This window comes from Labrus bergylta, chromosome 10, assembly GCF_963930695.1.
Source record: "Labrus bergylta chromosome 10, fLabBer1.1, whole genome shotgun sequence".
Lineage (NCBI taxonomy): Eukaryota > Metazoa > Chordata > Actinopteri > Labriformes > Labridae > Labrus > Labrus bergylta.
In genome coordinates this window covers 27,730,735-27,758,084 of record NC_089204.1, presented here as the reverse complement: position 1 = coordinate 27,758,084, position 27,350 = coordinate 27,730,735, and the positions used below count along the sequence as shown (strand labels likewise).

At 41.2% G+C, this 27,350-nt stretch overlaps 1 protein-coding gene across 14 annotated transcripts in view; it reads right to left on the bottom strand.

Moving 5' to 3' along the window:
- Window positions 1-27,350, bottom strand: part of LOC109983199 (neurexin-1a) — a 338,575-nt gene that overhangs the window by 206,395 nt on the left and 104,830 nt on the right. For 10 of the 14 annotated variants that reach the window (XM_065959877.1, XM_065959879.1, XM_065959887.1 and 7 more), the window contains 4 exons: window positions 16,620-16,921; window positions 13,045-13,068; window positions 11,770-11,931; window positions 3,469-3,910 (listed from right to left, as the gene is read on the bottom strand). In XM_065959877.1, coding sequence (XP_065815949.1) covers window positions 3,469-3,910; window positions 11,770-11,931; window positions 13,045-13,068; window positions 16,620-16,921 — 930 coding nt within the window. The remainder of the gene's footprint in view (window positions 1-3,468; window positions 3,911-11,769; window positions 11,932-13,044; window positions 13,069-16,619; window positions 16,922-27,350) is intronic. The other 4 variants (XM_065959881.1, XM_065959886.1, XM_065959889.1 and 1 more) reach the window with 1 other exon arrangement.

The window sequence follows — 27,350 nt, the reverse complement described above, 5'->3', positions numbered from 1 at the left end:
TCTGTAGGCAGGGGTCCAAATGACAGCTCAGATCTCGCTCACACTTTCTGCATCAGCAGCCAGGCTCAACTTGGCATGATGTCCCCCTAACCCCACTCTCACATCCCCAAAACATGTCAGACAGGGGATTACTACAATCCAGTTAGGGCGATACGGCCAAATCTCTCTATGTGATTGGATTCTCTGTAGAGAGGGAAGCTTGTGAGTGGGCTGTGGGGATGAAGGGGTGTGTTGCCTATATGCTTGTGTATGTGCATGATGTGTCTGTGTATGTGTGTGTAGTAATGGTTTGTGTGTATACTGGCAGGAAGCTACAACAGAGAAATGTCCGTGTAATATCTCTGATGAGTGACCGTCGGCCCTCCCGGCCCAGAAGCCCCCACTTAAAAGCGGAGTGTCTCTTAGCGTCTCTAATGCATTGAGGTTAGAAGATGCTGTCTGAGAGCCAGAGTCCATTTACAGGGTTTGCTTCCTGCAGGAAGAGCCGGCTGAACTAAAAGGCCTGAGATCATTATCCGCCATTGTCACGGCTGCAGGAAGTGTTCCACATGGAGGACCCGACTGCAGATAATTACGTCTGGCTGTTGTGTTGCACTTGTGTTTTGAGTGATGTGCTTGATGGTGTGTGTGTTAATAAAACATCTGACACACACACACAGGAAAAGGCGAGCGAACCATATTTTTCTTGGCTCGCACTATCAGGTTTTTCTCATGTTTTAAATGTACTTTTATTCTATCAAATATTAAAAAGTGAAACGCTGGGGGTGTATAAGTGCCTACTCGAGCCAGGCTAGCATCATGTTGAGGGGACATTTCTGTGCTACACATGTGCATTATGATTGATTGATGATGTCCACAAATCAACTCAGTTTTTGTTTAATACATCCCTAAACTGGGGTGCTGGCTCAGCTCAGTTGATAAGAGTAGGCGCCCAATGTACAGAGGTTTAAGTCCTTGTTGCCCTGGTTACAGGTTCGACTCCCGGTCCTGACGCTATTGGGTGCATGTGGTCCCCCCTCTCAGCCTTACATCTCCTGTCACTCTCAAGCTGTCCTATCAAATGAAGGCAAAGTGACCAATAAATGATCTTTATATGGACTGAAACTTATAAATGGCTAAAATGGGACTAAAATTAAGAATTTTTATTCAAGACGAACTGAATCTAAAATAGCTGCCAAATTTAACACTTGTTTGCCGTGGTAAGAAATAGAAATCGCACTAATCCCATCTAGTACAAAGAAAGTGCAAAAATTCTGATGCACCCGTTTGAGGTGCCATGCACACATCATTACTCTTTGCAAAACAATGGTGCTTTGTTCAGACCCAGAAAATCTGGTGATGCAAGATTTTAGATTCGGGACGATTGCATACTTGCAGAATTTAATTGCCTTAAATGGTGAGCAAAGACAAAGCAGGCTCTGGTAAGTTGTGAAAATGCTTTGCATCTTTAAAAAGAACGGGGTTTGAGAGCGCCGAGTCTGAGGCATTGAAGCCTCTTTGTTACTCTCCTCTCGGGGGAATACATCATATGGACGAGACCTTTTTTATGTCCCATTGTAAGTGTTGATGCCTTAGACTTCGGGAAAAGGAAGAAAAGTTATTCTGAAATGTCATTAGTGCACAGCTCAGCAACAGAACTGTGCAGTTACTGTCTCAGTCCAGGGAGAGACCACCTCCTGTTTCCATGGAAACTTAAGCAGGGTAGACAGGGAAAGGAGAAGCAAGCAGAATGGGCTCGAATAACAAAAAAGATGTTTGATAGCTTTTTCTGTGTGTGTGTGTGTGTGTGTGTGTGTGTGTGTGTGTGTGTGTGTGTGTGTGTGTTCTTCTGTCTGCGTGTGCATGTAAGTATGTGGGGATGGATGATAGGATGTTTCTAAACCAGAAATTAACTTAATACTATTTTATAAGAAAGCATCTCTAAAAGTTTAATCTACGAGATGTAAATCCTATAGATTCAAGCTAAGCCACTTAGAACTCTATATTACTAATATAACTTCATCCTGAAACCTTAATCAGAATATTGCAGCTCAATGAATTTAATTAGATAGAAAAGACACCTGAGCACTGCAGTTCAACGTGGAATTTAAAAAAAAAACAAATCCTGAAAGGGCTCTATAGCTATTTTAACCAACATGTGCATAGTTCAATTTGCACCACAACACAGTATTGCTCTGGGGGTAATGAAACAGTTAATCTAATTTCCACCTCTTGAGATGGAGTGGAAAACACGGTCAAGAGGTATATCTAATTTGCAGCATGACATTGCGAGGCCTTGGCTCCCAGCACACACTAACAAATTGCTGCTTAGATAAGCAAATCAACAGGGACCAAAGCAGAGCGACCCGGGGCTTTAGAGGACATGACGGGAGAGGGGGCAGAGTCATTTGGTGGCAAATATGGGACTTGTATCACAACACATGACACACAGATACCATGAAATGAAGATAGGTGACTGTCATTGAAAGCATTGTTTTCACCAAATATCTGGAACTGCTAACAGGCATGAGTGGAAACATCGATTTACTTTCCCTTGGTGATGTCGTATCCGTCTGTATATCATATTTCACAGAAAAGTTACCCTGTGACCCTGCAGTATAATATATTTTTAACAAGTCAATAGTTTATCTAGATGGTGCACAGCAGAGCTAATAATCCAGATGTCTGCAGGATGCTGCAATATATATTCAGGGCCTGTGATAGTCCGTTTTTCAAGCTCATTTTCATCATGCAAACACATTTTGTGTGTCCTTTAAATATTATATATTTTTCTGCCTTTTTCTACAAAACCCTTTAAATAAACCTAAATCCTTAGATCACTTTGAACACTACTGATGTGTAGTTCATTTCAGCAGTTTGGAATATTTGGCTGCAATGTTTGTGTTTGTGCGGTGGATGAGCGATTCAGTGGAGGACAGGGGCAACGACCTATCCTCCAGGCCGAGAACGATCGAGAACAGCACTGCGCACCAATAGAGGACGGGGGCAGACTGAGGGTGTGAAGGAAGCTCCAGATTTGTCCTTGTGGTTGGCAGTAACATCAATCAAAGGCCTTTGAATGTCTTTATTTCAGCCGTTTTCTCAAGATTCTCCACGGATATTCTCGTAATCACAGGAAAAGCAGCATTTTTTTATCCCGACATAACTAGATAAATAAGTCGGGATCTCGAGAACACAACTGAAATGAAATGACAATCACATGAAAAGTGAGTAAATTTAAATGTATGGTCTTTTTGAATCTGTTTGTAATTTTTCCCATATTCCACTGCAGCCCATGTGTTGCCAAACCAGTGAGGATCTTTGCTCAGGGTTGCTGGGGTTTGGTCTGTTTGCATGTGCTTTTAAATACATATACATGCAATATGTTGGGACTCTCTGGGGCACAATGGAGGTAATAGCGAGAGCACAGACCTTGTGTTACACACGCTTTGTCTAAAGATAGTAAACAGTAATGGACTTGAATGTTACCTGATCTGCCGTCCCGCTGGAAGTCCACGTGGTACCACTCTCCATCATTGACCTTCTTATTGACCGCCCTGGTCTTTGTGGTTCCCGAGCCCATATCCAGCAGCAGGTAAAGATGGCCGTCCAGCATCTCGATGGCAAAGAAGTCCACCTTGAGCGTCTGGGGATTCTTAGAGTCCTTGGGCTGCTGCTTGGGCTTTCCGTGGCTGAAGAGCAGGAGGCCATTAGGCTCTGTGGTGCGGAAGTCAAAGGAGATGGAGCCCGTCTTCTTGGCGTTCCACTTGTTCAGGACAATGAAGGACTCCGGTGTCTCGAATGTGATGGGATCCAGAGTGGCCACGTTCTCACACTTGAAAGCCACAGTGCCATGGACCTTCATCTTGGGATCACCCAGTTTGGCCAGCCTGGACAGCTCAAGTCTCACATCGTTGTTTTTGTACACAACCTGTATTGAAAGAAGACAGAAAAAAACATTTTTACAGCCATACAGGAAGTAGAGTAGCTCACCAACAAAGTGAAAAATTGACTTTTTGTGATGTTTGAAAAATGTAATTCTACTGGCAATCTAATCATTCTCATGTTTGGGCCTATTCTGATATTCAAGGTATCAAATACAGCCCTTTTTATCTGAAGGAAGCCTTCATGAGGTTCTGCTTTCATGAGACACACAAAGCTTTACACCAACTTAAAAAAGAGATATCACCATTACCAACCTATCGGAAACCTGGACCTTTAGCCAGTTGGGCTAGTGAAAAATGTGTTCATGCATGTTGACTCATAAAACTCAAAATACATCCAGTAACTATAATTTCCATCATGTTTTACCCAACCTTAACCATGTTCTTTTTTCTTTTTTTTGCCTTAATCAAATGAGACTGAACGTTTAATTCAATGTTTGTCAGGAAGAAAAAAGATTTGTCTTCGTGCCTCTGTAAGACATTTAAAATACAAACATTTGGTGTCCGAATGAGACCCTAAAGGATACCATGTGTCAGAATTAAGGCTGTCCAAATGTTTGTCTTTCAATACTTTCAACATCTTGTGTTTTAAAACAATACAAACTCTGTTATTTCGATGATCAACAGCAACGATAAGAACTCAAACTTTAATGAAAACTTCAGCTCTTCAGTCGCACTTGAGCAGCTGCCTCGAGCAAAGGAGAGAGAGAGTGCTTTCTAAATTGCACAAATATGTTGGCAACATTAAGGTACCCAATGATTGCCAAAGTGTATCAATTTAGACAATGTGGAGGAGTATGCCTGCAATTTTCATATTAAAAAACACAAAATGAACCAATATTGGGAGCCTAGGACTTTTATTATAATTTTTATTAGATTATTTAGAGTAATTTTTGGGCCTTTTTGCCTTTAATGGATAGAACAGCTTAAGACAGGCAGGAAATGCTAGGAGGAGAAAGCAGGAGTGTAGCTAAAGGCAGAGGCCGGACGTGAACCCTCAACCACTGCGACATGTACATGGGGTGTGGGGCATAACCGCTAGACTATAGACGCTCCCCAGGACTTGTATTTTTGTTGCTATGATGGGTAAGTTTACAACCCTGGTCTGGATAAGCTGCCAAAAGGCCATGACAAAGCGTTTGTAACCGACAACCACAAGATGAGAAAGCATTGCGAGTACAAATGCTTCCTAAATGAGCGAGCTGGATATGAAAACATTCGTCGTCACTGTGACATTTCTTCCCCTCAGGACGGTGTATCATAACAGGGTTTGCTCGGCTCAACTCTTGGTCATCGTTGTCACACTGTACCTATGCGTGAGAAACCATTTCGGCGCGGCACCAAATGTCACCGACATCATTCTTTTTTTTTTTTTTTTGCTCCCCATCTGAAGCCTTCACAACACATGCAGGGTTTCATCCAGCTGAAGGTTGCAGACAGGTCAGCTGCTCTGACTTCCATTTTGACTTTTAGCTTCGGTGTCAGCTGAAGGAAGAAGCAGTCTCAATTTGGGAGGCAACGGAGATAATGGTTGGAGAAAATGACTCTTTCAGGAAGCACCTCCTGAGATTCTGGGATTGTTTGTGAAAAGTGGGATGGAGAGTGATGAATCTAAACTGCGGCTTGGATTGCAGGTGTGGAAGAAAAATGCTGATTAAGCTCCCTGTGGCAGACTGTGATTAAAATAAAAGTGGGCAGGTGATGGATAAGTCGCACCAAAGGAAATTAAAAACCAGCGCATAAAAACCTACATAATCACATTTTGACATTCAGTATCCTGTACATCAGTGTTTTTCCAACGAGGGGGGGGGTCTCTACCCCATGGGGTCACTTTAGACAGTCTTAATCACTAAATATCAAGATCTATGCTTTCTTCTTCTATGTCAATCTTTCAACTGAACATAAATTACACACCCCTCTAGCCAATCAGAATCGAGTAGCCGCTATGAGTGACACATCTATACATTGCTGTACCACTGAAAACTAGCTACCTACTTCAAAAATCTAGACAGAAAACAAACAAATGAGTGAATAACGAGTAAAATAAATATACATTTACTCCCTCTATGAATTATAGTTGGGACAAATCGATTGCCTTCATATTGCACGATAAAAGTAGGAGACTTACAAGAGTCAGAGGGCCGCAGCTAATTGGGTCCTGGGCTGCATTTTTTGTTATTCTCACTGAAACTCAAACATCAGCTTTTGGTTTATATTCTCAGACACAGCACACCAGACAAGGTTTGGCATCGGAGTGCTGTTCTTAATGAAGTACATTAGTGCTGTGACCTTTGTGATGCCGGCAGCTAGCCCATTACCATAGACGGATTCTTTATGTCATTAAAGCACCAATTAACCATGGATTAGAATTATTATCCTATGCTTCAGTGCGAGCATCATCCGTCCAATTTGCCAAGCCGATTTTTTTTTTCTTGTCTCTATTTATTTGAGTATGCAACTCGTCTTTAATATCATGTTGCACTGTTATATGCATTAATCAGCCACAACATTATGACCTCCTGTGTAATCCAATGCAATACAATGGTTCTACCATAAATTCTGCTTTTACAAAGCTTTGACGTTTTCTGTTTTAGTTGGCATATTCAGAAAAAAGATTATATATTTCTTATTGAAGTCATTTTGGGAGGTGGTGGTGAATCTGTGTGCATCAGGTAAGATAATTCTATAAGGTTAGGACTTCAGAGCGCTGTCACACTGAGGGTGGTTCCAAGGACCTGGATCTGAGTACGCTTGACCCGAAAGTCTAGTTCATTTGATCAGTGAGAGCAGGAACATACTGTTCTCGTACTGTACTCGAGTACTGGGCCTGAGTCCACTTGAAGAGATGGTCTCGAGCATGACTCATGTGTACTCGAGTGCAGTGAATGCAACTGACCTCAAAGAAGGAAGTGGACCGCTATATGACGTTATGCTAAATGGACTTGAGCTTGTATAGCACTTTTCTAGTCTTCTGACTACTCAAAGATCTTTTACACCGCAGGTCACACCTACACGATCACACACTGATGGTAGAGGCTGCTGAGTAAAGAGACCATCAGAAGTAACTAATCCCATTTAAACTCTACCGACGAAGCAGCGGGAGCAATTCAGGGTTAAGTGTCATGCCAAAGGACACATTTGGACATGTTGCTGCAGGAGCTGGGGATCGAGAAGACGACTCTACCAACTGAGCCACAGCCACCCAAAATGGCCTCTGTCTCTTTAAAAAAAAAAAACTCGTAGCAGCACGGTAGAGGTGGAAGTAGGAAGAGGGTCGTTGCTGTTAGCAGGATGGACTCAGCCTGTGATTTTTGATTTTTAAACGTCTTTTTGTTTTTCTCTGTCTTGATGATTTTGACATCTTGTGTGAAGCACTTTGAATCGCCTCGTTGCTGAAATGTGCTACAGAGAGAAATCTGCCTTGCCTCTATTGAAAGGTGTTCCAAATATTTTGCCAACTGCATTAACATAAACACACGGGGAGAATAGTGAACATGCAGTATAATGCAGTCTAGCACAGCACCACCCACAACTACTTCGATAATTGAAATAAAGAAAAATGATTACATTCCTGAGTTTTTCTTTTTGAAGGCATCAGATTGCAGAGATGGTCATAATGTCAGCGCTGATTGGTCTAAACGCAGTGTGACAGGTCTTTTGAGTTCTGCACTCAACACTTTAAAAGACTCCCTTTGATAGAAAATACTCAAAATATTGACCGTGTTCATATCTCTCAAGACTAAAAAAGTAGCTACAACGAGAAGAAGGGGGGCATTGCATGTCAGAGCGCGTAATTGGCAACAGCCTTGTAAAAAATTAGAGACAGGCAGCACCTCGTTATTATCCAATCTCAGTAATGACAGAGCATCTTGTGTAAGTGCAGCTGTGATAACAAGGATTCCTCAGTCTATGTCATTTCCATAAAAAGATGCTAATTAACGTTTGGGTGAATGTCAAAACTTTATTAACATTAAGACTTCAGCGTGGTCACGATGCATCCAAATTACCTTATCACAAAAACATTTACACGAACCCACAACGACACTTTAACACAAAGCTGTCAATAGCATGCCAGGCAGGAGGGTTAGAGAAGCAACGAGTGCTTAACAACGACCCCCCCGGGGGAGCACAGTCAATGAGCTCATCCTGCACCACTCCAGCTCTACTAATTGGTTGAATACGGTTCTCGAGTGACAAACGGCGCCATCCTGGTCCATTCATGTGTATTTACATAACACAACAGTTGTAATGGTTAATCCATAAAATGAGGAGTTACAGCTGTGTAAAAAACACCGCCCCATGTTCTGTTTTTTTTTTTTTTTATCGTCATGCTAAAGCGCTCACCTGTAAAAGCAGGACACCGCTGATGGGATTTCATCTGCATGGAGAATTTCTGTTTATCAGCGAGGTCACATCTACTAGTGTCTAACTGTTCAGGCGGGTGAAGCTCATAGCGCCTGCTGAGTTTTCTGATAATGCCTCGTGGCAGTTTGTATCCGACTTCAGTTAACTATAAGATCACCACTGCTCCTTGTATGCTCGGGTTGGTTGGTCTGCCTTGTCTGCACGTAGACTAAACCACTGGCATATTTGTATTCATAAGGGTATTCTCGGTCTGCTTCCATCCTACCTACAGAGCTACATACTTCAAAAAAGTAATGGAAGTTACTTAGACCTTCTAACCATCCCTAAAGTCCGTACTGAATTAGGAAAAAGGGGACTTCCAAGTATGCTGCTCCCTCTTCTTGGAATCGGTTGCAAGATACTTTAAATCTTCTGGAGCTGGTTTCCTTGGTCGTCTTAATGATCTGGAGGCAGAAATATCTGACTGTAGCCCCTTTTTGATCGCTTTGTTGCTGATGACTTCTGACAGATTCTGATGAATGGTTCTTTTTGTGATTCCTGTATTTATGTTAATTATTAAGTGTTTTTATGTCTGAAACCCTGTAATTGTGCTGCTGCCTGTCTTGGCCAGGAAGCTCTTGTAAAAGAGATTTTTAATCTCAATGAGACTTTTTCCTGGTTAAATAAAGGTTAAAAAATAACCGTCCTCATCGTCATTTTTATGTCTGAAAGAAACTAAATGTGGGACAGAACGTTCTGAAGTCTTGTGTCAAATGAGTAATTGAATAAAGATGGTGTCTCTGCGTGCTGAACTTTAGTGATGTGGACGAAAGGTGCATCAGATACAGCCTGTTAACCCTCATCAATTCTTCACAGTCAAGACACAAAAGGGCACCTCTCAGAGTCAAAGGAGCTTTCGGTCTGAGCCACGTCTACACTGCTACTAGTAGTGCTGCACTAATTCGTCATCAAGCTCGGGCTGTGACAACTGAGCTATTACTGCACCACCCTTTGTTTTGCCATCAGAACCAACAGGCGGGCGTGGCGACTCAGAAATGGAATCTGCACATTAACGCTGCGGGTGGAGAAAGAAGAAAAAAAAAAAACGAGGAGGCAACATGTGATCATCAGTCAGGCGCTACAGCACATATGTTCAACCAGCGCTCACATGATATAACAGCATACATGGAAGATGACCTTTGACAGGGGGCTTCTGTATAATTCAACAGGCGGGGATGAGACGACGCAGCGAGCTTGTCAATGTGCCATAAAAGACTGGAAGAAAACCTGAGCAAAGTGAATGATACTAAATATGGATTTTACAGTGTAACAGGCTATATTTTTTTAGATCTGCGTTCTGTAATAAAACTAAATAAAAATGAAACGGTCTCAGGAGGGGGGAGATAAAGAAGAGGAATATCATATCATAAGGAATTATCACAGCCATGCAGTAGAGATTTTGGTGTTTGAGAAATTTAATCTGATCTTTAAGAGAAGCTGTTGCAGTCGCAAATGTCTTCAGCTGAAAGAATTTGATAAAAAAGCATATAGTGCACCAATTCTGTTCCCTTTGTTTGGCATCTGCAGCACCTCAGCAGCATTAACTAAGAATCCCTTTTTAACTACCGGACCTGTAACAAGATGTACACGGCGTGCAGCCATGTGGTCCAAGCCAGACTCGCTCATTAAACAGAAAAAGACTCAACTTCTCCGAGAGGCTCACTGAGGACGACAGGGTGCCGCTTTGGGTGAAAGACAAAATGTAGGACACGGGGAAACCTTAAAAAAGGAAAGACAGAGAGACGATAAAAAAGAGGGGAAACTGTCATCAAAGCTGAGAGATGAGTGAGTGGATCATTTTGTGATTCTGTGGGGTGAAAAAGATGATATCAAGAGTGTGTTCTTCAGCTGCTATGACAACCTATTAGCTGCCACCTAAAATAGTAATAATGTTTTCTGTATAAAAACAGAGATCTAATCTCAACGAGGATACATTAAAACACAGATGTAAACGATTACAGAGTGGATAGTTTATGATCTGAATAAGGAGTCTGGATGGAATCTAATTCAAGAAGGTATAAATCAGAAATGTGCTGAATGCATCACATGAAAAATATCAAGCAGTGATGAACACTTCTGCACCTTGTTGTGTGTTTCATTCCTCAAGGTGAGAGTTATGACCCAGCTGCATTTTCATCATTTCAAAGTTACATTTGGATAACATACTACATGGGATGGGGACTGTTAATTTTCATTGATTTTAATGTAAGTCGATTTATTTTGGGCTTTTGCCTTTACTGTATCTAGACAGGACAGTGGACAGTGATAGAGTAGCGGATTGTGAGAGAGAGAGGGGCAATGACATGCAGGAAAGGAGCTGCAGGACACCCCTGAGGACCAAAGCCTTCATCTGGGGCGTGGCCTAACTGTTAGGCCATCAGTGCCCTACTGATATTGATCCTGAAGCCTCCGCTCCCCTACAGTGACACAACTCCAAGCCCATTCGCTTGAAGGAGTTATCATATAGAACGCACCTCAATGAAGCACCGTTAAGCACAACCGCGAACAGAATTATCCAATCACCTGTGTCCTGCATTGTTGTGTTAGCAGGCTAATGTTAGCATGCTTTAATTAGCTCGTAGCTTCATATTGCAGATAAATTGACAGGGAATGACCGAGATCTAAAAACACTTATGTGACATCCAAATAAGCAGTGAGTGTGTTCTTCTTCTTTTCTCTAGTCCTTGACTAAAACAGCTGTATACCCAAGGCCGTCCCGTCCATGTAAACACGGCTCTGACAACAGTACAGCTGGCGGGACTCGAGCTTCTCACTCATTGTAGACCGTCATGACTCAGAGACACATTAACACAGGATAGACTTGATTTCTGCTGTATTTAAAATGTTGCACATTCTTCCTGTAACCGAACCGAGTTTTGATCCCCATCCATCCATATGTAACCAACACTACTTACAATGTAACACATAACCGTCACGAGTTATTACCAATACTCTCTATTAGTCTAGTGCTGCGTATTCCCTGGTGGAATAATGGTGAGGTGTTAACTGTGAGAGTTTCCTGACTGCTCATGAAAATTCAACCAGCCTGATCTCAGGATCACAGCTCCTCTTTGAAGTGCACCTGACAGAAGCCGTGTGAAGCCTGTGATAAATTCCACTCTAAGGCTGAGTTCTTCATGCCTGCTATACTGTGCTACACACCAGACCCCTCGACGCGGATGTGTGTGTGTGTGTGTGTGTGTGTGTGTGTGTGTGGTGTGAAGCATTATGAGTACAGTGAAGGGTCGTTGGAGGAAAAGTAAAGTATCTGTGAGAGTTTCTTTTGTGAGTAAAAACAGAAGCAACAAACTAAAGCAAAAGTGTAAAGGATGAGACAGGGTCAGTGTGTGGGTGGAAGGGCCTGTTGTGGTGTCCTAAGGTGAAAGCCAGTCATATTCGGTCCACCCACCAGTCTCAGTGTGCACACAAGAGTGGTGTTTACCTCCTTCAGGCATCCCATGAAGTTGTTGCTAACCGGAGATCCAGGCAGGTCAGCCGTGCTAGGACTTCCTCCGACATAGAAGAAGTCATCCGAGCCTAGCATGGTGTAGTCTTCTTGTGTATATCCCGTAGTGGTCAGAATCCCATCCACAGATATCGTTACCTAGACAACAAAGCACAAGGAAAGACCACGCTATACTCAGGCAGCCTATACATCGCAACGATACTGCCTCTCCTTCTTGTTGTCTATGAAAGACTTCCCTATATGTATTTTTCTGAAACCCATTTTCATGTCTGTTTTCATTGTCTTTTTTCTTGTTTTTTCTTTATTATTATTTTGACCAGTTTGGTTAGTTGGAAGACTGCAAGCCTTCAAAAAGAATGCTAATCTGGTTAGAGAGTTAGTAATCTGCCCATACTACAGTGTTAGTATTGCACCTACTGCAACTTAAAAAGAATTTAGCAGACACAAAAATGGTGTTAGTAGAACGTTAACTAGGTTAGTTTAACTGTTATACAGTCGTTCATATTAGTACGTCCAGCAGTTCTACAAAAGAAATCAAATCGTGCCACTGGGTTAGATAGGGAGCACATGCTCTTAAAAAACACAATCACTAGTTAGTAAAGGACAATGACTGAGGGTATTGGACAAAAGAAATAGCATGCATGCATTTGTTCTTTTTGTTTAGAGCACACAAAAAGAAAATGTTCCCAAATGTTTAATTGGGATGTTAAAATTTTCAGAACTTTGTAACTCTTTGAAACATTGTCAGATGCATGCAGAAGCTCATGGACACTGAGAAACCACCAAAAAGAAAGCAGCAGAGAAGCACCACTGACAAACACAGCTCGACTGTCACAACCATGTGGACGAATGGGCAGTGTGACATTTGCAACACATAAGTCAAAATTGCATGCCATGCAAAGTGAATGGGGGATACAACTGGCTGAGCCCAAGAGCATCAGGCCAGCCAGACGGGGAGAGGGGTCCTCATTATTAACCACAGCTTGATGCAAAAGGCTCGAAATGATGCTCCTAAAAAGGTGGATCAAACAGAATTGGACAGGAAACAAGTGAAATAAAGAGGGTGAAACCAATGAATGACCCAAGAAATCAAAAAAGGATTTCGAAAAAGTAAGCAGAAGAGTACCAACCGCAATTTCCCTTTTTTTGTTAATGACGTCTACAGTAAAAAAAGAAAGAAAAGAAACACACGGCAAACCCAAACTAAGAAACAATTAGAATGATATCTACCGAACAATGTAGTTTGTTTACCATAGCGTGTCCAATGCCTGAGTGCTTTGTGGAAAAGGGGGGAGAAAGGAAATTAAAAACTGTGAACAGAATAACGATTGTTACTCAAATAATATATGATGGTCAATACTGTTAGTACATTGTTAAACGGCAAAAAACCATACTGTTAGTAGAATGGCACATTCCATGAGTGATGTTAGTTTGTTTCCAAAGCATGTTAGTAACATAGAGAAAAAAGGGCAAAATAAGTTTAACAAGAAAAAAGCAGACCAAGGAAAGAGCGAGAAAGCTCCACAAGAGGTGCCAGAGCTCGACCGGTGACTCCCTAGGATTCCTCATGGTGTTTTTTTTTGCACCATGTTCTGTATGCAACCATACCGCCGAGAAGCAGAAAAAGCTCCTTCACCCTTGACCTGACATAAGGTTATGACTGACAGAAATCAAATGGTTCAGAAGAAAGAATGCCTAAAGCACATCAGTTGACCCTCTTTTACAAAGTCCTAAGTTCAAGACCATTTTAAACTTTACTTTATTCACACTAGTTTTTTTTCCTTCTTTGTACTTTGTTTGAGGCAGGAGTCCAATCCAGTGTATCAGACTTTCCGGCGCCCATTCAATACTGTACCTCCTTTTGGTCTTATTGATGAACTTTAGGATCACTTTACTGCAATGAGACAAAGCAAAGAAGACCCTGACACAGAATGAGGAGGATGGCAATTTGGATTCCCCCACAGAGCATGCACTCAATATGCATGGTTTTCTTCGCACAATTTGAATGCAATGAATGTCCGAGCTGGCCAAATCCTTACGTTTGCCAATAATCAATTTCCTGATTATGCAAAAGAAGCAGCATTACTGGTACTGAGGTGAGGAGCAACATTTCCCACCAAGTGAGCAGAGACGAAATCTAGAGATGTTGTCCTAATTATGTGTTTTCAAAGATTTGAGATACTGTCCTTACAAGTCTAATCAAGCATTGTTATGTGGGTCAAAATAATCAGTTTGATACTTCAGGGTAAAGAGAAAGAAATGTGTACAATTCCATTTAACACAGAACAGAAACAGTCAAACAGGAATAAGTGCTATCCTGGCAAATCTGATAGCAATTCATCTGGAGAGCCACAGTCTATACAAGGCCCTTAAAAAATGTCTCTGGCCTTTAGAAGCTGAAGGTAACCTGGAACGCCATCCTGTCCTTTTGGCTTTTGCATGTGATCTGCATCATTAAGGGAGTGTGGATACACACTTTACGTACCCCACCAGCAATAAAAAAGTGATCTGGACCAAACAAAAGTGCACTACGTGTACAGAAGTTATGCAATGGACCAAGATGGCACCAATGGCAGAAATCAGACTAGTTTGCCATGTTCTGTTTATGTCACTGCCTTTAACAAACCTCTTTTCTGGATGGTTGTGCAGGTAGCACAAGTGTGTACTCTGCCATAAAGACTGACAAAGAGCTTCATCTGAAAAGTATCACTTACAGACAAGCGCAGACATCTTTAATTGGCTACTTGGACATAATTCAAATTCACACCAACTAAAACTATTTAAACTGCAAGTCTTTGCTGTTGTAGTTGGTTCAACAAATTGACTGGCAAAGCAAATGCAGTTGCACGGTTGAATGAAATGCAGGGGGGTTGTCTTTCTGTGTGACAATTTGTTTGCCAAATTCGACAAAGCCACCTCAGTCGGGCATTTAAGGCTATTTAGGCCTTGGAGTTCTGAAGGGAAACCCCATGTCCTGCTGTAACAGAGCCATAACAGATCAGCATACTTCAATGGAGGCAGGTAACTTATGCCAAAAACAATAGGGAGCCTGATATTGTTCAGAGCTACTAAGAATATGTGGATAGCGTCTCAGCAGTTTTTCAGAATAGTCATGATTCCAATAGACCCGTTCAGTTGTCATGTCCAAGTGCAGCCTCCTGATACCATTAAGTACATGTTTGCCAATGCTGCAAACACTCAGTGACCTCGCTCTTGCTAGGACAGTCTGTTCTAGCAGGTGGAGGCGCTTGCACATGTTCAACGGCCAGAGGCTCCGCTTAACATCTTTCCTTCATCCCATCTGATTCCTCTGCTCTTGGTGAGACTCAGCCAAAAATCAATTCTGTTGATTCCCTGGCTGCTCCGACGTTTATGAGTTACACTGCCACGGGCGAAGGGCACTACCTGATGTATTCTGAAGTTAACAAATGGCAACAGGCTGCTTAATGGAATTCACTAGTTTCTACGTTTGAAATCTTGGGCGGCCTAATCAGATCACGCTGTCAATACATGGTGTCTTTTCGAGGTTAATGAAGATGTACGTCTTAGAGGACATGTAGGGAAGCAAATAACAACCTGTCAGAGAGTTTCACCTGTGTTAAATGATCTTTGATTTCTAAACCTTCCTGTAGCTTTATTTCTGTTTATGGATAGGGAATGATTATTTCATGGATATTGATACCATTATCAAAACACCAAAACACAACTCTTTGTCCATACCACTATTTATACTCTACTATTATTTAGTGGACGATGAAACAACACTAGCAGTGGTATAATTTCTAGTTTTAAACTCTGGCAAAACAAACAAATGTTTCCTCCAATTAACTGTATTTATTCAAATTTCTTGGCCAACTTAATTGTATTTTTCTTGACGTTACATTTGAACACATCATGATGACGTTTTATTCACATTTGCTTAATCGTAATCTTACTGACTCCACCTTGCACTCATCATATTGTAACTTTAAGTCATCTCATTGTTAGTTAACTAGCTTCTATCCTGCCAATTTCAACAAAATGTCATAACTGAATAACTATGTTTAACCAACTGGACTTGAAAGTTTGGGTGCGCTTACCAAGGCTGGTTTGAGTGAAGTGCTTTGGTAAAATGTAGCCAAACTTGAGACATCTTAAAACGTCAGTTTAAATGAGGTGACTTGACTGGAGGTATAATGTTAGGCTACTGTACCCACAAGACTAAAAATCAGTATCGATAAGCTCAAACATTTTAGATTTTTTGTTTTTGAAAAGTGCAGAACTGGGTCCGTAATAGAACCTGGTTTCGATCCCTATCCCTAGTTAGCTGTACCTAAACATGTTCATATCCTGCCAGAAATATTAGCTTATTTTAAAGTATAATGTGTTCAAATATTCCTAATGACGTAAAGCTTTAAACGTTTTCCCGTTTGAGGAATATAACCCACTCCACATAAAAAGTAGAACAAGCAGTCAGAACACAATGTCACCGTTTAACGTGGTTTTGTTGCTCATAAGATGACGTGCCTTATTCTAAAAACCATCTAGTGCACATTAAACCAGAGCAAATGTCATACCTCAGCATCTTGATGACCCTTATTGCTTTGTATGCAGTTTTGGAGCCATGTTTTTCCCTTGAACTGTAACCTAATAGAAGTCTCGATTCACATCTAGATGTCCCTGCTCACTTGTGGTTTCTGTTTTATCTCCACCATACACCACCATGATTCAATTTAGCAATCCGATTACAATGTCGGGAAAAATGATATATAGTATGATGGTAATGATTTAAGTGCATTTGTTTTGATTCATTTACTGAGTCTCTGCATCACCCTCTGTACTGTTACCTGACGTAGATTCCTTGTTACTTTGACATCATGCCAATCATTGTCATTAAATTTCCCATTGACTGGCTCCACCAGAGCTTCAAAGGCTCCAGACCCCAAATTAATGACGAGTGAGACAGCCCCATTTTTCAGCGCCAGGTTGACGTAATCAGCCGATTTGCCCGTGTGCAGCATCAGTCCATTCCTCTGTAGAGTTTTGAAAGACAGTATGATTTCGTCACTGCTGCTTTGAATCGGGTTCAAGGACAAGTCGTAGCAGAAGAACTCAGATCCTTTGAAGGTTGCGACATACTCTTCTTTTCCTGTGGAGACAAAGACAGAGAAATGTGTTGCATTAATATCTTGGCCTCTTGGGTGCCTGTTGGATAGCAGTCAGGAATAAAAAGAGGAATAATATCTCAAAATGTATTTCTAAAAAAGAAAAATGGAAAAATGAGGCATGCTGAAGTGCAAAGGATGCTACAGTTAGAGATATGCCTACTACTGTAGCTCTTAATGACCAGCTGGTACCAACCTTAGCCAGAGTTAACAGGTGTGTCGAGCATAGCACCACATCAGTGTAAATATTCATTATCACAAACAATAACAAAAGATGCATTTCCACCAAAAGAAGCTGAGACTTTTAATTCAAGAAGCCTCATTTCACAGTATTCAAAGGTTCCTACAGCCTCATCGTGAGTACTGGAAAACATTTGTGTTTTAAACCATGCACAAAACCATGGTCCAATCGTTGGAAACATCCAAATGTACCTTGGTCCTCAAGGGAATTTCCTGTGGTGAAAATGCAGCACCAGAATACATCATTTTCAAATTTCAAACGCCACACCGTGTAAACTTTGACTTGCTATATAATGTTCCTTCACTGCTGTCTTGCAGCTCTGAGTTCCCTTTGTTTTCTTGGTTACATGCGTTTTGTTTTATGTCCGATGGATGACTTGTAATCAAGGCTTTGAAAGTACAAGAACTCAGTACTTTACCACATTAAGTTGTAAGGAAACAACTGCTGCAGTACTGACATTCAAACATTGAACGTTCAACAACATAACACATCAGCAACAGAGAGGATTCTGGAACATTTTACACCGACCACAAACAAGGAAAAATAAGAATACCATAAATTTGATATTAAGTGTATTCACAAAACGCCGCGTTAGCTGACCTGAAAAAGTCAGTGAGAAACAAAATGAGCTTCACATTGTAAAGTTGTTAAGTATTGACCTCTTTTAAACAGTGACTCCTGTATATAAGATGAGATTCGGCCCGCCGTTTGAATTCATTTATATGCCTTACTTCAATCAATAATAATTTCTGTTGACTGAAAGAAATCAATACGTGCGTAATTAAGGTTATTGAAACATCTCGATGTGTTAAAATCGGCAGACTCCACAGTACATCAAACACCTGCATTTATCCAGTTTCCTCACCAATAATCTCCAAGAACATAACTGTTCAAACACACGGCAGCTTCTTACCACTTCACACCATTAGAAACACTCAATTAATTCAGATACATATGTATCTCAAGTCAGCACTCATCAGCCTCGGATATGACGGGCTAAAGAAAGCAAAAACAACTTTGGGAAAAAACCTTAACACTGCCATTGTGGGATAAAAACAGAGCGGCGCTGAGCGTCAGAGGGTGATACATGTGAACTCCCATTAGCGAGCGTTTAAAAAACAAGTTTAGACAGATAACAAGCCATTAAGGCCACTAGCAGAAAAAAAAACCTCCAAAAACACAAATGGACCAAAGCATTCAATTATCATAAATGGAGAGTGCTGTACATTTGTATATAAGCCTGCCAAAGGACCAGACACACACACACACACACACACACACACACACACACACACACACACACACACACACACACACACACACACACACACACTCACAATCAAATACATGCACACACATCTTTTAGAGTAGCATCCAGGCATGCATGCAGCAACACAACAAATAAAAGGGGCCGCTGTCCACAACAATTTGTCACCTCATTGATTCCCTCTTTAAGGCACTATAGTGCACCTGTGGGAAAACTGCGAGGCCCAGTAATTGAAGTTGACTGGATCTCCCCTCTCTTTGGTCATTCCCTCAACGTCTGAGCCCCCTATCAGTGAAAATGAAAGACCTCTACCCTCTCCACTAAACCCACCACATAACATACAGCCAATAGTGTGGGGGTCATTCTCATCTCGCTCTCTCCACACAATCCCCCCCCGCCCGCCCCCATGCCTGCACTTCACAGTTAATTCCCCTAACCAATGGAGAATGAATTGTGTGTGTGTGTACAGCAGGGCTGTTGTTAGAAATTTACGACACTTGGGGCTCGGCCAAGAGGCAGTTTTTCGGGGACGAGGGGCGGTACATCTAAGTGGAGGATTGCATTTCCATTCAAACACTGGCAATCTGTCGTACTGTGATGTAAACAGGGGTTTAAATGAAGCCGAACAATATGGCCATTAGCCTGGACTTGACTGTGTAACATTTGTAGAGAGAAGAATGAGTTGAAGCCAACACCAATCAGCGCTGTTCATGTCCATTGTTTTCAGTCCGCAGTGGCAGTGAAAGGGCTGAAGCTGAGAGGATTGTTCTAATAACCAACAAACTTACAAAGAATATTGCAGAACATTTTTTTTATTGATATTAACACAGACTTGTCAAGCTTCACATGTTTAGCTTTTTTGAGGCTTTTCACTATCGAGCTCTCAGCCAAGTCAAGTGTCAGGCCAAGCTCACACTCAAACTTCCATCTGGCCACTAATGGTAGACTGCTTACAAAGCGCACAGCTGCCTCCTTTTAGCCGCCTTCCCCGGATTTGGATAAAAAGCCAATTTTCGATGCAAAATATATTCCTAAGAAAAAGCTGAGGAGGCATACTGCCTTTGTCGTAAGCTTCAGAAGTATTTTTTGTCACACTTAAATATAATAGAAATCAAGTATATCCTCTGAAAATAACTCTGTGAGTCATGACTGTCTACAATGGGTGTAACACCCGAGTCCCACTGTCTGTGATGTTTTCAGAGTTTTCAGAGTCCTATCTTCAGTTTGTTTACATCGCCGAGACGACGGCTGACTCCTCCCCTCATGTATAAAAGTTGTTTAATTGAGGGACTAGAGAAAAGAAGAATAACATACTGTACTCACTGCTTAACTGTGTTTCTAGATCACGCTCATTTCAGGTAAATTTACATGCAGTGTGAAGATACGAGCATAATAAAGATCGCTAGCATTAGCATGCTAACACAACAATGCACCGCAAGTTGTTTTGGTTTCATGCTGGTGCTCAAGGGCGACATCTGCTGGATCAAAATATAAAGCATATAAAGCCTTCAAACAACCTTTTTTTTAAAAATCCAAGACCCAAATAAAAATCTTCATTATGTGCTGTTTGACTACTCGGGCAAACCGTCTTCACAACAAATTTTAAAAGCCTCTATTTGCATCAGCTTTTCTGCAGCTTCCCCAAAAAAGTATCTCAACCAAACTCTACTCCACTCTAGTTATGTAGCACCTTTTGTACAAACATTTGATTATGAATGACCTCTTTGATTCATAGAATTAATTTATTAATCTCTAAAGTCGTACATTCAACTCCTTGAAATGTCACAGAGGGGTGTCCAAAACGGCCGTGTGGGGGTCACTTTAAATCCGCCCTACCTTCTCTGGTCCAAACAAATCCAGAGCATTCAGGAGCAGAATCTAAAGTTAGAAGGAGGACATACTGGCTGCTGCATTGTTGTCAGAGAAGCCAGCACTTTAACATAGCATGTTTCCTTAATGTCTGATCAGATAGTACAGTTAACTCACTACATATCTTACTTAATTTACACTTCTTGATTATCCAGACCCTTACTTAGAATAAACCTTCTTCTGTCTGCTCCATCTTGTCACACACATCATCTAAACAACAAGCCTAGACTAACATGTCCAATGCTTGTGACTGTACCCAGAGTTAGAAAAATGCATTAATGTTGCTTTCACAGCTTTGGCTCGTAGCTATTTTGCTCAGAACAGGTGCTATATAATCATCATAAGCTTGTTGTGACAAGTGTGCTGAATGCTACATAATACAGTTTAAACCTTAATTATCTGGCTTTGGTGTGATTGCGTATACTGTGACCTGCAGTCGACAAAGGCAGTATTTACACATGCATGCACACATGCCGGTCACATTTTAAAGCAGGATAATATAAAAAAGCTGACTACTAAATGATGCCTATACCACGTGCCCTTGAGGAGAAAGCACATTATGAAAGTACATTTCACATTTTTGACAATTATCCCCGTTATCTACGCTTAAAGGGGTTAATGACTTCCACCTGAATTCACCTCATTACACTGCCATATGCAAAGAGCGACCTGAATGTTTTTTTTTTTTTGTGCGTTTGCTGCATAATTTCTGAGCCTTTAAAAAAAAGAAGGCAACTCAACTGGTGAGCAAGCAGTGCATCTTTGTGTGCGTCTCTTTCAGACACAGGATCACAGCACACACTACCTGCAGTGTTCTCGTCTCGAACGCCCATGTGTCACTCAGACGTGTCATTTCCCGCAGGAAAAAGAAGCTGAAAAAAAGTTTTGTCATTGCATTCTTGTGGCCCCCCCCCACCCCCAAGCCTTGTCTCTCTGGGCTATCCTATGGTCTATAGTCAATCAATCTACAGCAAGCTGCCGGCACCTTTTTAATGCCCTTGAGTCATGACACTGAATTGGGGACATGGATAAGAGGCAGCTACTTTAGTCTGTTTTCAGAGAACAGGGGGGACAGAAAAAGACACGAACAGAGTGAAAATGTAGCTCCTGGGGAGAGACCATAAATAGACAGCCAGGTAAGAACTTGTCACAGTCTGTTGTGTTCGTTTCATTCAGCCCCTCTTTGCACAAAAAAAAAAAAACTGAGTTCCTGTGTCTTCACCTCGCACTAAATTTACATCGAGGTGTTCACAAATTTAAAAAGTCATCATTAGCGGAACATATTTTAAACAGCAGAATGTTTTTTGTTTTTTTTATTCGTTTGAGCTGCGGGGAATAAGAGTGTGCAATCCCATAAACCTTTTTTTGTCTTTACACCCAATTTCCACATACTCCGGAGCGAGCCACCAGCGCCACCAAGCTCAGCTCTGTTTCAAATACGCTGCAAGTCTATTTTTCAACGGAGTACACTGCAGGCACACGTCAAGTCGGACCAAATATAACAAACCGGACAGGAAGTCAGACGAGGAAACGCACAGAGCAATCTCTCAATTTCAAAATAAAAGACAATATACGGACTCAAGAGTGGATTTTTCAACACTTTAACAACATGCAGTCAATCGCACAAAAAATCCTGAGAGAAAAAGCAACATGTTGTTTGCACGTTTTTTCCAATTTATTCCAGCGTGATCTTGTCGTTCTCCTGTGATGTGCGCTCTGCTCCGCTAACGTTCAAGAAACTGATCCAGTTGGGCTGGGTGTGGGTGGTCCAACAGAGCAAAACCGGGGGGCGCTAACTAACCGGTGCGTGCACAGATAATGAGGGAATTGGCGGTAAGGCTCTTCCTCCTCCATAAAAATTATTGTTAATCAGTAGCATTTCATTTCTGGTGTCTTTCTCAAACCACATTCTCTTTGGCTCCAACACATTTCCAGCCATGGTGCAGAACTAACTAACAATCCATTTTGATGGAAGTAATACAATTATTCGCCTCTCTAATTGAATTAGTGTCACAAAGAGTCAAAGTGTGACAGTGCTGCATGCAGCTCCAGCAAACAGCCAGGTATACCCAGTGGGAGGGGGGGAAAAAAAAAGAAGAGGCAGCATAAATGTCCCAAAGTATCAATTAACCCTCGGCTAATAAAAGCTGAGCGCGTACAACTAAATCACTCATTCATCATGACGTGCCGAGGGGCCACAAGCGCGAGCATATGTAAGTACAACGACGCCAGCGTGAGACCGGGGCGACCAGGAGGCTCCTCATCAGTCACTCCGCTCTGACACTAATCTGGCATCTGCTACTCTATGGCTGCTTTTTTAAATTAGCGCACACCCAGGGGAGTGCTCTGCCTGTCAACATCAAAATCATGACACAACATTCTGCAACAGACTCGGCAGGATGCGCCAACAAATTACCTACCAAATGAACGTCAAGCGGCGGCTGTGGCTTTAATAACCATTATTATTATGACATCCGCAATGTTTGGACCCCGATGGTGTAAGTACGATATTTGAAAAAAAAAAGTCTAAAAGGATGGATCCTCTAGCCCTCTTGCATCTTTATGGACATTTTTGTCCATTTGGGGAAATGTTTCCTCTTTATCTGGCCATCGTTTTTTCTGCGTTAGTGCATATGGCACACATTTTTGTAAGAAAGTCTCTCTCTTGACACATTTTGGAATGCAAATTTTATTTTTTTAATTGATCAATAGAATACAGTGAAACATTTTTACTACCCTCTGAAGTCATTAAGGACAAAAATGTCCACTTCCAAAAAACTGCTATAAAAATAGAACAGATTTTTTTCTACTTTTTTTGCATAAATCTCTTAAACAACTCGAGCCCTGCTCAAAACCATCAAATATTGAATAATTATTAGGAATTTAACCCTTTAAATGCCAGTTTGATTACATGATTCATGAATCTATTTTTATAGCAGTTTTTTGGAAGTGAACATTTTTGTCCTTAGTGACTTAAGAGGCTAGTAAATTAAACTGATGCCTGAGGGCGAGCAGTGTCTTACTACTTTTTGTATAAACAAGGTTTTAACCCTCCTGTAACAGAAATGACCTTTAACCTCTAACAAATGCTAATTTCACTATTTTTAGTTTACACCCGCTGTTTTTCTTTTCTTCTTTTTAATTTCCTTTCATGTGACTCTCTTAATAATGTAACTTCTTCAGCTCAAATTGTTCTATAGCTGTTTTTTTTACAAATGCAGACTGCCACTGAAGTTTGCTTTCTCACACACACCTCTCACAGCTGGAGGCTATCCCAGTCGGAGGGGAGGGAGGGGGGTACAAAGCAACAGAGTCCGATGCCACGATGACAATTTTGACCCATATATCAACGCTACATAACAACATACACGTGATTATTCACACATTAGTTTACCCCGACTAAACCTTTACTTTTTATCGGGGGCTAGCAGGTCTGTCTGGAAAAATGTCTGCGCTCACACACGTATCTCATTCTGGAAACTTTGTGACATTTACGGGAGTTTTGTGCCAATGTGAAGAGGGCTAATTTTACTAACAAGCTTGGAGTCCTTTTGTTTCAATGTGTTTTTTTTAACTTTCATTTAAATAGCAGTATTTAGTCATACTTAAATTTTTCTTTTTGACCTTTGCATCCGTTATGTTATAAAATGTGCATCATTTCTGACTTTTCCAGTCCATCTATCTTGATGATGCATCCATGATTTAAAAAAAAAGGACAGACATGCTCTTCTGTTTATCTTTTGTCAAAAAATAAATTATACTTTTAACTATCATTTATGTCGTTTTTAAAGGAACATTTTCTCATATGGTCGTCCTCTTATGTCAGCAGGGTCAGAAACATGGTGACACACAGGCGTATAAAGGATCCATACCTATTTTAAGTGGCTGTAGCAGGGTCGCTTAAACAGCCACGACAATTACGAGGCCCAACTCCACTGGTGCCGTCTTGTTCATGACACTGACTAACTAACTACATGACTGTCAGAGATACCGCTCACACCCGACCTCCTCGCACCACTCAACAAAACCCTCCTCCAGCGCTCGGTAACAAGCTGAGGGGAAAAACGAGCTTGCTGTGTCACACTCAGGTTTATAAAGGTTCAGAGGAAGTTCACAGTTGTAGAAACACTTCCCAAAATAAGCACCTGTCGATTGTTTAAGGACTAGAAGTGCCATAAATAACACAGGAAATCTGAGGCAAAGCAACATGAAGACCAAAGTTGTTTAATCGTTATGCGGGCGAGGCTGCTTGACTGACACTGGATTTTCACTCTGTTCCCATTCACTCCCTGTCTCCTCGTTTGACTGGCAGCCTATTAAAATGATACAGAAGTCAGTGTCTGGCAGTCTATTAAAATGATAGGAAGTTAGCGTCATGAAGCCGGCTTAAGCCTCTTACATTATGACAGAGAGAAGAGTTTCTGAAGTGCTGGATTCTCCATTTTATTACATGATTATCACACCATTCAAACAACTTAATAAAACGTCTCGAACGCGCTCTCCGCTCTAAAGACAGTCACTCCCACATCACTGATTGTTGTTATGTATTGAACATCAGTTGTTGTTTTTGTGTTCTTGCAGCAGAAAAAGGAAATCTGTGTGAAGCCGATTCTGACTCTGACAGAGCTGCAGGAACGAGAGTGACAAAGCCTCAATTAGCTCGGTTTAATGTGTCCGGGGCGTTTAACTGAAGGGGAGGCAGCGTGTGTGTGTGGACATGTGTGAGCTTACACGTGCTAAGTTCTGTCAGACACCATGCTGTGCTAGCTTAACGTACACAGTCGTTTTAGATTCACCGGATGACGCGTGTCTCGCTGGGCGCTTAGAGAGACTCCCCTCCCGGACTGTCAGCCTGCAGAAACACGCCACAGTCCACAGGAAATGCACTCATAATTGGCTTTTCCACTCAGCTCAGTGTTAAAGGCATTTATTAGACATGAGACTCATGATCGGCAGAATGGTCGTCATTCAAGGTGTGCGTCCTTTAGTTTGCAACTGTGTGTGTGCTGGACAAAATGACAGCTTTTCACTATTATCTGTTTTAGTTTAAAGGCATTAACTATTCATTCAAATAAATGCAAGGAGTTTTTACCTGCTCATATATGTATATACATGGGGCATGTAACATATCCACTAGGCCACAGGCGCCGCCAAATTAGCTGTTTTACAACCCAATCAGAATCCTTGATTTTCCCCTTCAGGATGAACATTTTAAAATCTGAGAAATGACTCTCCCTGCCACTCTTAAAAACTAACAAATTGACTTGGCATCAAAATATTATCATCTGGAAGTTTTGCATCTGTTGTCTGTGTAGGTTCTCAGTCATCCAGGTCATGGTAAATCCAAAGCTTGATCCAAAGCCAAGTCAACCAGTCCAGTCGCCTTTGGATTGAGCTTTAGAATTTTGTATTTGTTGCAATTTCTTTGAGTCATTCTTTTTTATAAAAAAAAAATATAGTTATTAAAAGTCATATTACTTTGAGATAAAGTTTGGCACAATATAATTGAACTGCCTCTAAATATGTGCAGACTGCAAAGAGGAGAAGGAGTATTTTGTTTTGTTGCCTCCACAACAGCTTAAATCCTCATCGGCTTTCTGTCATGCTGCAGCCTGAACCGTGTCCCGCAAGAAATTGAACCGTACTTCAAGAAGGAAAGCCTCCAGTTTTCTTTTTTTTTTCAGGGACAAAGAAGTTAGAAACTTACTTCACATTCTGTTTCAAACTCCTAATCCAACTTATTCACACTGAATATAATAGTGATGTGCTATAATGATATTTTTATCTTGAAAAATGTTCACACCGTTGAAGGAAGCTGCTGACAAAGTGGGGTGAGATTTGTCCTTTAAATGAGCTAAATATGCCAGGGTTTTTTTTTTTTTTTTTTTTTTTTTTTACAGTCGTGCAGAGCTGTTGCCTCACAGTTGCTGCCAACAGCATCACAGATAGCGCCATGTTTTAACAGCTGGTGACACGGATTGAAGGAAGGAAGTTGTCCTTTTTGCTTCCTCCGGAAAACTCATCCAGATGCAGAAAATGAGGGTGAAGGAGGCCTCATTAGTGTGTGAGTCTGTTTCTCACCACTCAGTGCTCAGTGCTTTGTGCCCACCACCAATATGTCTTAAATTAGAAAAACATGTCAGTATGTTGCAAACGGTAATGGTCACAATAAAGATAATGATGTTTGACCATGTTAATTAGGGCGTTGAGCATTAGTCCGTTAATTGCCATGAGATAAAGACAATTTTTAAATCACACTAATTTGCTGCTGTTTGTCCCTTTTGGTGCACCGTAGTAAAGCCACAGCAGCATATTCATGCAGCCGCAGTAATGGAAACCATACAGTGTGATACAGTATGAATAAGATCAGTGGTTCTCAACTGGTGGGTCGGGAACCAAAAGTGGGTCGCAGAGTATTTTTAGTGGGTCCTGATTCTGTCCCTGAAAAAAAGAAACTGTGTGTCAAAAAGTCTGTAAAGCTTTTTAAACTTCTTTGTTTTGTTCAGTTTCATGCCTCTGTCACATGTTTGGTCCAAACTGCAGAATTCTTTTTAAGTAAATAAATCTGACTGTTTGAAAAATCTGAGACTTTTGGGGTCAGGATTTCTCACTGAGGAGTTAGTGGTGGGTCCTTAGGCTAGACGAGTTGAGAACCACTGATTTAGAATATCATATGATAGAGTACGATGCATTATGAGATGATACTTTTTGTCCCCTTGAGAAACTAGAAGACTTTTCAAAGACTAAGGTCTGACACACTCTCACATCCAAAGACAAAGTGTCAGCAACTTCCCAGACTTAGGATCTTACATGGTCACTAAACTGCAAGACTAAAACTAAATTTTGATTTCTTTTGAGATTATTTCCCATCATGCACTTTTCATTTTCAACTACAACTTTATACAGACATATTTTTAGTTTATTTGGCAAAGCTGTATTTTGGGTAATAAAACATTACCACAAACAAGGTATTTTACTGAGACATACTATATGTTTTATGGTATGAAATAGCAGCTTGAGGGGCTGAAGGTCTTTC